The 10967-nt window shown below is 41.6% G+C and overlaps 1 protein-coding gene across 1 annotated transcript in view; it reads left to right on the top strand.

Annotated features, from left to right (window-relative positions):
• Positions 1-6744, top strand: part of Ppp1r21 (protein phosphatase 1 regulatory subunit 21) — a 64775-nt gene extending 58031 nt beyond the window's left edge. Inside the window, exons 20-22 of the mRNA XM_010615802.3 lie at positions 2151-2249; positions 3159-3287; positions 6073-6744. Coding sequence (XP_010614104.1) covers positions 2151-2249; positions 3159-3287; positions 6073-6102 — 258 coding nt within the window. The 3' untranslated portion in view covers positions 6103-6744. The remainder of the gene's footprint in view (positions 1-2150; positions 2250-3158; positions 3288-6072) is intronic.
• Positions 6745-10967: the final 4223 nt, after the last annotated feature.

The following is a 10967-nucleotide window of genomic DNA, read 5'->3' on the forward strand; positions in this document are numbered from 1 at the left end:
TCCTTCCCTTTATTCCCCCCTTCCCCATCAGCCCAACCTTCCCCCTCCCCCCACATTGTCACTATGGAGATTGTGTCCAAGGAAACAGCCTATTTCTTTCTTTTGAGACAGAGCCTCGCTATGTAGTCCAGGCTGGCCTTGAACTCACTATAGAGACCAGGCTGGCCTTGAACTCGAAATGATTCTCCTGCCTCAGCCTTCCAAGTGCTGGGATTGCAGGTGTGCACCACCACACCCGGCACATTATGTAAATTTTGGGGCATTATTATTAGAGATTATGTGCTTTAGAGTTAAAGACACAAATCTTTTTAAATGCTGTTCAGTTTTTCAATGATAAGTAAGAGTTCAATAAGAAATGAGTTCCTATAAATAGGATGAAGAGTGTAACCTTTTCAATCTTTAAAAGATACAAAGTCTTACTTTTGTTATTTTTTTTCTTCCTTCACCAAAGAATCATTTTCTCCTGAAAATTAGAAAACCATTATGCAGTATAATCAGTACAGTAGTGCACAGTTTGCAAAGTAGGGAAAAGTGAAGGAAGAAAGTACAGATATCTAAGACCAAGAAATAAATACTTCTCTTTCAAATACTCTCTGCTTATCCAGACTCTCTTTCTCTTTCTCTCTCTCTCTTCCCCTTCCCCACTTTCAAATAAATCATCTGCTTTTATTTTAACTACAATAACAAAAGAGATCAAGAAACAAATTGTAAAATAAATGGATGCTGCTTAGCAAGGAAGACCTTTATGGTCTCCAGTTTGAAACTTTATATTAAAAGGTCAGTTGTAAGTGACAGAGAATTGTAGTTCCTAAATATTTTAAAGAACTTGAAAATGAAAAGATAGCACCCTTTTTGGACCTAACTTTGCCCCTGATTTTCTCCTGCACTGCAGAGATAGAGGCATTGATAAGTCAGCTGGATGTGAGGACAGGAGGTCAGTTGCTTTAAGAGGAAAGGAGCCTTTTCCAGCCAAAACAAACAAGGTGCCTGGCTCAGTGGGGTTTGCCAGCAACCACTGTCCCTGTGCTTCTTGAGTGGAGCAGTGGTAACAGCTGCTGGAATGCACAGGGGGGGATAGGAGGCCATGAAGGACAGTAGAGAAGCCTGTCCTCATTGGTGGGCTTCCTGCCTACTTTCTGAGTTAGTGTCCTGACATGAGACTGTGTCCTACTCATGAGGACCTGCACCTGCATGTCCCTCTCTGTCTTTGTCAGGTGTGCTAACCATAGAGCAGAGGTTTGGTTAAGAAGAGGTGGTCATTTGGCTGGCTGGCTGAACTGTCCTCAAGTTTTCTTGTGAAGTAAAATGAGTAACTGGAGAATTTTTTAGACCGTTTTATTTCCAAGACATAGGGCTATTTTAGTAATTTTCTTCAACACAACTGTGATACAAGGATTTTTTAGCTTGTCCTAGTTTTCCCTCATCTGTAAACAGGAAGTGGTAGCCCCTGTGTGACTTTACTGGAATGGCGAGTCTGAGCATCTGACATTGACACAGCGTTCAGATGTGTCTCACAGATCTTCTTTGGTCTTGGTGCCTTATCAGAAAGTCTAGTGATCCTCCTTTGAACAGTAGTGTGAAATGGAATTTTTCCTTTTCCTTTTTCATCTGCTATATCTCTGGATGGTCTTGGTTTGTTAGAACTCCCAGAGAAGACAGCTGTGATCTTATAGCCCTGTTCATGGACATATTTCCACGTCGATAGAGCATAACCTGTCTACTGTGGGACTGTAGACAGTGGTCTCCAAGAAAGGTCTTAAAACATAAGAAAGGTATCTTAGGAACCAATATCAGAAGGCACTGATTAATTTTGAAATAATAATTACTTCCATTGTCTTCCATCATAGGTATAAATTAATCCTGGGTAAATGTAAAATGTTCATGTGTTTTTTGTAGCCAGGGGTCCTTAGGCCAGAGCTAGGAAAGCACTGATGAGCTTGAGTTGCTGAACTTGTTTTCCTTTACTAAAATAAAGAGGTTAAGGCTACATCTTTCTTCTGTGTACTCTGTGCATGGCACAGGTGTCTGTAGAATGCATGAATGAATGAATGGCCGTTTTAGCTTAGGGGATTTTTTTCTAGTAACCTTCCCCAAAGTAGACTTGGTTTTGGAATGCTGTCCTAGCAATGGAATGTTTTCTGATTCCACAGTGCAGAGCACTCTCTAAAAGACTAGCATTGGCTGAGAAGTCTAAGGAGACACTGGCCGAGGAGATGAAAGTTGCCAGTCAGAACATCAGCAGACTTCAGGTGAGCGTGCGTTTCCTGTGCAGGTGCCATGTGTTCTCATGGAGCATTCCGGGGTAGTGAAGTTAGCCTTTCTGTCAGAGCAGGGGCATCTGACCACTACACGTGCTTTCCTCTAACCACTTTATTTCTATCTTTAAGTAACTTCTTAATTACATCAGGCAAAAAAATGATTGTTTCTCTGACTTGATCTTAATTTTAAACTCTTTTATAGTCAAGTGTTTGTTTAAAGAGTACTTATTTACCCTCAAGTCCTTCCTCTTTTTCTTTGTAAATACCCATCACTGTGGGCTGTAGGCTTTTCTGTATGTATTATGTTATTCTTTCTCTTTCCTGTTTGCTAAAACTGACCTAAACTGAAGGGTGGACCTGCACAGTACCCTCCTTCCTCACTGCCTATTTCAAAGCCTTGCTTTTCAGAGGGTTTCTATTAGGGTAAACATGATGCCAGGCAAAGGAAGACGCTGAAACACAGCAACTCCCAGCTACTCCTCCTTCCTGATGGGTTTCTCTCAGGGTTACAGCTGAGCAGGGCGAGGAGAGTGTGAGAGGCGGGAGGAGAGAAGGGTGCTCCTCTGGAGAGGGCAAGGCCCGAGGGCTGGGGCCTCCAAGCAGATTTGGAAAGATTTTTTTGCCCTCTGACTTTTCTGACAATTTTGTACCTGTCATAGAAGGAAACCTTAAGAGTTTTACAAAGAAATTAAGCACACATTTTGAAAATGGAGAGAAAAATTTTCCCCATTTCTTTTAACTTTATTCTCTTGTTAGGCCTACTCTTTAACCTTCATGTTAATTTATCAGTTAGGCCACCTTGTTAGGTTGCTTTTCCAAAGTTCTTAAATAAATTATAAAAGCTTCAGAGTGGGATGAGTGGCGCTTTATTTTGATTTTCTCTTTCTCTTCGGTGCTTAGGATGAGCTGACAACCACCAAGAGGAGCTATGAGGACCAGCTGAGTATGATGAGTGACCACCTGTGCAGCATGAATGAGACACTGTCTAAACAGAGGGAGGAGATCGACACCCTGAAGATGTCCAGCAAGGTGCGTGAGGTGTGGCACGGGGAGGGAAGGCTTCTGCAAGGTAACGGTGCCACGGTGAAGAGAGTGGCTTCATTGCCATGCACTTCAGGAACTGAAGGGTTATGAGGTTTAACATGTCATTTCCCTTAATATCATTTGTCCTGTCTAATAGTAAAATTGGGTTTCTTTGGCTGAGTTATCAGCTGACAAGATCTGACCTTTAAGGCTTTAAATACTGCATTTGCTACTTTGGGCCTTTTGACTTTTTTTTGTTTTTTGGTATCAGGGATCTAACTCAGGACCTTGTGCTTTCGAGGCAGGCGGCAGAACCACTGAGCTAAATCCCTCGCCAGCATTTCTGTTACTTTTGTATGAGAGTGAAAGGTTCTCACAGAGACCTTGGGAGGTTGCTCTTTGTTTATGAGAGTCTAAATGGAGCGACTTGAAGAAATGTATTCTCATAAATATCCACCTAACCTGGGAAAGTCTTACCCCTTTTATTTCAGAGATGTCCTTTGACTTCATTTCTCAATAAAGCCGCTGCTTGACTAGGCTAGGGTCTGTAGACCCTGCATAGTATGCCTAGTTGGCTTACTGGAGTGCATAATCACAGACCCCGTCTCTGTCACTGCATTAGTGTTTGTGCTGTTTCTCTGTGAAGGGAACCGTCAGGGGACTGGGGCTCAGTGCTGTGGTCATCTCGGATCGATGCTTAGCACATTCTGGTAACTCAGCCAGTGCTTTACCATCAACAGCCGGAATTGCCTGTCTCGGCTGGCACTCTCTTAGATCTGCAGCTGTGCTTTCTGACTCAGCAGCCTTTATTGAGTGCCTTCTCTGTGTGCTGGAGAGGAAGTAGAGATGACTAAGCAGGGCTTTGTTTCAGCATCTGCTAGTGGTACAGGGAAGAATTCTGCCAAGTTGGAGTCTCCTTGGAAAATATATCCTGTTAGTGTATAGGACCCTTCATTATATAATTTTGTTTTCCAACATAGTTTCATGCTTTTCACTGACCTCTCCTCCTCTTGAGATGTTTCTGATGCTTCCCTGGGCTATCTCTGTGATGACTGTAACAGCCAGTATGGTTCTGATTATGGTTCGCCAGTTACTTGTGCTCAGGGAGCTGGAGCTGGAGCGGGAGGTGCGGGCTGGTTCTCCAAGAGAATGCCTCCCTGTACCCTTTTCCTCCGGTAGGACAGTGTCTCACTCACAGCTGGAATCCTACTAACAGTAGAAAGCACACACACTGAAGAGGTTATTTTGGTCTCAAGCATTTTTATTTATTTATTTAGGTACCGGGGATCGAACACGGGTCTTTGCGCTTGCGAGGCAGGCGGCGGAACCACTGAGCTAAATCCCTGGCCCTCAAGCATTTTTAAAACAATTTTTATCTGTGCATGTTTGGCAGTACACAAGGATTATTATAGCCATGGTGAAGAATTGGGCTACAGATACAACACATCTCTTTTCATCCCCTTCCCCTCCCCTTCCTGAAGAGGTTCCTTTTTTATTTCTCGCATGGCTTATTTTAGCAATAGTGTGAGAAAGCCAGTGTTAGCACCTACTATTTGAAAAGTAACAGTGATTGTAAGGGAATCTTCAGTGTGCAGAGCTGTTTAAGAACAGTATTTGGTTCTGCATTGATCAATGTAAAGAGTGAGCACAGCAGAACTCATTGTCCCATTGGTAACTATGTTCCAATTACTTGTTAGGAAATTTTCAAGTTTTCTCAGAGGTTTTAAATCTGTTCTTTAAAACTCTTGAATAAGAGACCTCTCTTCGATTTGGAGTTTATATTTTTAACCTTTCCTTGATCATTTTGAGATCCCCCAGTTATTATTAATAATTTATATTGCTGTATATTATAAATAAGGAGGGGAAGGGGGTCAAAGGGACGGAGGGAATAAGAAAAAAAGCAGCAGCAAGATATATATCATGTACAGGTACAAATTCCTTATGATGAATGGTATCATTATGTGTCTCTAAAATGTACCAATAAATGTTTTGCGTCAAAACAAAAATATCATTTATGTTAAAACAGTTTATATTGCTGTGGCATTTTCTTATGGCTATGTTGATATTGTCGCTGCTGGGTGCCAAGTAAACATCCTCAACCATTTGTCTGCTATTATCTTGTTCTTAGTGGAGTTTGTATTCTGCAGGCATTTTCTACTTGTAAGAAGAAAGAGTGTACATACCTAACAGCTTAGGAATTCAATTAGAATGTATTCCTAAGATGGGAACTCACCAGTAAAAAGAAGTTACACAGAACTAGAAAGTCCGACCCTTCACATGTGAGGGAATTAAGAATACATAAAACATCTTCCTCTCACTTGTCCTGAGCCCTTATGTAAGCTTACTCTTGACAGATAATCAGTGCCATTTGGGTGGTAGTTGGAATGTGTTCACAATTACTATTAAAAATTTTAAAAGATGTTTAACAACAACAAAAAGACATTTTAGGCAATTATTTTTATTAAGCTTCGTGAAATCTTGTATACTTTTTTTGGAACAAGATAAATGTTTGTGGTTTTGTAAAATCTCAGGTAGTAGCTTGCTTTTCTTTCTTTATTGCCTGACCTCAGCTCCCCAGGATTAGAACCTGCAGAAGTAGCAAGCCAGGCAAGTTAGCAGCTGCTTTGTGATTACTGGATAGAAGTTGGCAGTGCAAGTTATTGGCTGTCTCCCCTGGGGAGGCCAGAGTGTTCCAGAGTGAAATGCAGCCTCTGACAACTTAGTTTATAAACTATGTAAACTATTTCTCTGGAAGTTTTTGTTCTTATTGTTGATATTTTTCTTTGCACAGGGAAATTCTAAAAAGAACAAGAGTCGATAGTTTACAAATAACTGCTTGGAGACTGTCTCTTCAAGAGCTGCTGCTGCTGCCCAGAGCTACAGGGCCCACCTGAGCTTAGCGAACAGCCTTCTGGAAGCTGAGGTGTCATCAGACCTGGAAACATTCAGTGTTATACATGGCCCCAAGGCATTTAAATATGTTTGTAACCAATAAGGCAGTTAAAGAATTTGATGTTGACAGTAAAGTGGAAAACAATACTTACACCATGGATATTGTAGGTTTCCTTACGCTGTTTTTACTGTGCACTTTTTAAAATTAGGTTTTAATTTCAGTATGTAAGAATGACAAATATTTTGTATATTTTCAAACTAAAATATATGGTAATCGATTTGTTATCTATGGAATAGATATATGTTTCTGGGTAAAATGCTTCATTTGTCAAACTGTCATTACTTCTTACTATAATTGAAAGCAGTCTGCAGATCTTTTCCAAAGATCTGTTCCTCCCCCCTTCTCTCTCTCTCTCTCTCTCTCTCTCTCTCTCTCTCTGAGGGAACATGCCTTGCAGAATTTAGCTCCTGTGGGTTTATTATCATTGTCTTCAGCTTTCTAGTATCCCCTCTGTGTTAGCATAATAACTGCAGGAAATTCATGTCAATAAATTCGTACTGATATCAAACTTTCAGTCTCTGTGAAAATTTAATGAAGGACACTGAGATTTATTAAAGTAGGCTTTGCAAAATTTATCAAATCTTAATAGACTTGGATATAATCTTTCTGATTCTCCAAATGACTATGCAGTTAATCCTTTGTAAGGCTCTTGAGTTTTGCCTTGAGCTACTTATATAACAACATTTCAAGCAAAGACTCTGAGCCCTGTGGGCTCCACTGTGTCCTGAGCTGCTTGCCACGGAGAACAGCTCTGGAGGTTAAGCCTATTCCCACAGCAGTGAAAGTATGGGGTCCTGACTTGGAGGACCTTTGAGTTAGTTCAGTCTCCTTTCTAGCCCTTCAAGTCCCTTCTGTTTCCTGAACCCTATCAGGTCCTGTTCTCTGTTCACAGAACCAGCTGTTCTCATGGTATCTGTGCTCAGGTCCCAAACCTGTGACAGAAGCAGCACAGAACGAGGCCTAGTGTGAACTTAGCCCCAGGGGACAACACTGTCATATGGCCAGGCCTTTGCTATTTCCAGTCCATTTCTACCCAGCTTTCAATAATGGCCACATAAGCAAACCACATTGGCAGTGAGAGCCTCTCTTCCTCCTGGCTTGCAGGCACACTGCCCTACAAGCTCGCTCCTCTGAAGCCATGAAACTAGCCTGGGTCCAGTGCCCTCACTACTCCTTTCCCAGGGCTGGATTGTACATTTCCATCTTCAATTTCTCAGTCTACTGACTTCTCTCCCCTAGCTTCCAAACAAATTGAACATACCCCATCCTTTAAAAAACCAAACTCCCTGCATTTGAATCCTTACATTTACAAATGAGTTACTTAGCATTTCTGTGCCTTAGTTTCCTCATCTGTAAAGTAGGGGATATTAATACCTACCTCCTAGGATTTTTATGAAGATTAAATGAATATTGTAAGTTGCCCCCTAAAAAATACCCAATATAAAGGTTTATTTATTAGTAATAAATGTTCTTGGTAATAATATTGATTTTGCTAGTTCTATTTTTTTTCCTGCTGTACTTTGTCCATATTAGTAGATCTCTCTTTTCACCATTACTCATTTGCTCCTTGACCTGAGGTTGTTGGGCTCCTTTGTCCCCCATGGTAATGAAGTCATTCTAGTGAGTATAGAATAGATACATGTTTCTGCCGGCCCCAACCTTAACAGCCACATCCTGTGACTCCTTTTCAGCCCTGCTCTTGCCTGAGTTTTCTAGAATGTGCCTCACAGGAGAAACAGTTCATGGAGGGGCAAGCAGAAGGCAGCAAAGCAGAAAGCAGCAGAAACAGTAGTGGAGAAAGTCCTCCCTTTCCCTTTTATTCTATCCAGACTACAAGCCTTATGGGTGGTGCCACCCATACGTAGGGTAGGCCTTCCCACCTTCCATACTCAGAGCTATGCTAATTCCAGTCATGAACTAATTTAGTACCACACACCCTTAAGCCCAATATCACACCTAGATGCTGCCAGCTCCAAAAAGGCCCACCTGTGAATGCAAGACACTGGGGGGACATCTAGATACAAGCCATAACACCTACTTTCTCTTCTGGGATCTTTTCTTCTCTTGGCTTTTTTAAAACACTTCTTTCACTTAATATTCTTGTTCTTTCTATGAAAATTTCTCTTCAGTCTCTTCTAGGGTCTCCCTTGCTGTCTTTCCTTTGAAATGTTAGTGTTCTTCAAGATTCTGTACCACATTCTGTAGGCTGATTTATGCTAACAGACAGCGAGCCCCATTCTTGCTTTCACCTCTCCCCAGCTGCACTCGAATTCCTGCTGCCTCGTGGCTGCTCTACTAGTGTCCTTTGGGCAGCTCACCATTTGGAAGGTTTAAGCAATGTCAGAGTCACCTACCCAATTTCTTCCTTTTTTCTAGTCTTCTCACCACCCAACAAGATCTGTTCTTACATTCTTCCATGCCTATTAACAAACTAAACACTATTCCAAGTGCCACTATACAAAAAGTATTCAGAAATACCGACATTGTGCTATGGGCAAATAAAATATCTTGTAATATGTTACAAAGTTGTTAGTGCTGATCAGAATATTAAAAAAAGGCTGGGGTGGAAAGGTTATAAAGACTTGATGGGGGCTGAGGATTTAGCTCAGTGGTTCTGCCACCCGCCTTGTAAGCATAAGGTCCTGAGTTCGATCCCCGGTACCAAAAAAAAAAAAAAAACTTAGAACATTGGGTTTCTAGATACAGAGATTCAGAAAGGCAGGACCTATGAGTAAGTCCTAAGGAAGGTGAGGCAGAACATGTGGCCTTCTTGGTAAGTACAGTGTTTACTTTTGCATGATTTCTTCTCTGACCTTTGGTTTTTACTTAATATTGTTACACAAACCTTGCCAGCCACCACACTTTGAATTTGATATACTTTTGCCCTGCTGCTGCCCCTTCCTTTTAGGCTCCTTTCTGTACAGTCTTTGTTATCACTCTTTATGGGAGTATTCTATCATGCAAAACAATGGAGCGATTAATAGCAGCCCTGTGTCCTAACCACTCCTCAGGAACATTTCTCCTGTCTTGTTTTATATTCCATACTCCTTTTTTTCCTGGACTATATTAAGGCAGTTCCCAGACAGTGGATTATTTCATCTGTAAGTACTTTAGTTCTGCATGCCTTCGCAAGGGAGTAAGTACTGAGTCTTAAACCTGTCCTACCCAAGTCATTCTTCATCTGGCTCGTGTGTGTGTGTGTGTGTGTGTGTGTGTGTGTAGCTGCCCTTGATGGCCCATAGCCCAGGACTGAGACTGGGCAGAGAGCACTAAACCCGCACTGCAAATTGTACGCCCTGCACTATCTCGGGCAAGTAAGCCATGATAATACATGGGAGGCTGGGGTTTTCCCCACCCAAATAGCTGTATTTGTTACCAAAGTTAGGATCTTAGTTTGAGTCGTGCTGTTCTACAATATTTATTACTAAGAGAAAACCAAAATAAGGCAAGACAAAAATCAGACCCTCGCTCCTTTGTCTCCAGAGAAAACCATTGTCACATACTGATTTGGTATCTCTATTTCCAAATAGCACAACTTTTGTGCTTTTACTTTGAGGCACAGTGAACTGACTTTGCAATAGGAAGATGAAGATATGCCCATTTTATCTGTCTTCCTGTCCACACCACTCCCATACACATAAATACCTTCTCTCTAGACTCATTACAGGAATATCTTGGCTAGGTCAGTATTCAATATAAAGTTCATCATGACTGGTCAAGTGCTAGTGGTAACTGAGTCGTTTACTATATACTTCTCCTTTCCTGTATAACGCTTCCTTTTCCCGGAGTTAACAATTATCTTTTACCAAAACGTTTACCCTGTTTTCAGTTGTTTGTTTGTTTTTGAGACAGGGTCTCACTATGTAGTTGAGACTGACCTGGAACTCACTATGTAGCCCAGGCTGGTCTTGGGCTCACAGCGATCCTCCTGCCTCAGCCTCCAGAGTGCTGGGATTACAGGCATGCGCCACCACACCCAGCTACATTTACTCTGTTTTGTATGGAACACATCTCTACTTTATTTTTAAATTCTCTCCCAGGTATATATAACTCTTCTCTCTGTGTGGCCAGTTCATTTGGGTGTTCAGCCAACTTCAAAAGCCTCAAGCCAAGAATAGTGGCAGGTGCCTATCTTTCCAGCTACTCAGGAAGATGATGCAGGAGGATTGTTGGAACCTAGGAGTTTGAGGCCAGCCTGAGCAACATAGTGAGTCCAAAAAATAAAAAAATTAAAAAGTCCCTGACCTGCTCCCAACTATATTGGTTGATCTCTGGGCTGGTAGCCTTGCTGCTGTCCTGGGATCTCCCTTCCTCCATATCCTAGGCATCAAGTAACTCTTGCCCATAAGCCTTTCCAGTTCCAAGTTCCCCTACTTGCCTTTGCCTCCCCCTCTCAAAAAGATGAACTCCCTGTCTAGTCTTCTTATGATATAGAGAATCAAAAATGAGAAAAAAATTCTCCATGTACACAAAGCATAGAGACTCAGATAGTTGGCTGAAGTCTGCAAAGAGTGAAAGCCAAAAATAAAGAAAATGCTGGTAATTAATCATGCATTGTTTTCTGAACTTACTAACATTAAATGACATTTCTCACTCTTGATAATGTAATACATGTTCATTGTTGAAAATGTGGAAAATGAGGAAAAGTATCAGAAGTATACATCTCAACTAGGTGTGGTAGTGTATACTCTGAGAGGCTGAGGCAGGAGGATTGCATGTTTGAGTCCAGCCTC

The sequence above is a fragment of the Fukomys damarensis genome, unplaced genomic scaffold, assembly GCF_012274545.1.
Source record: "Fukomys damarensis isolate Sample0158 unplaced genomic scaffold, DMR_v1.0_HiC HiC_scaffold_2, whole genome shotgun sequence".
Lineage (NCBI taxonomy): Eukaryota > Metazoa > Chordata > Mammalia > Rodentia > Bathyergidae > Fukomys > Fukomys damarensis.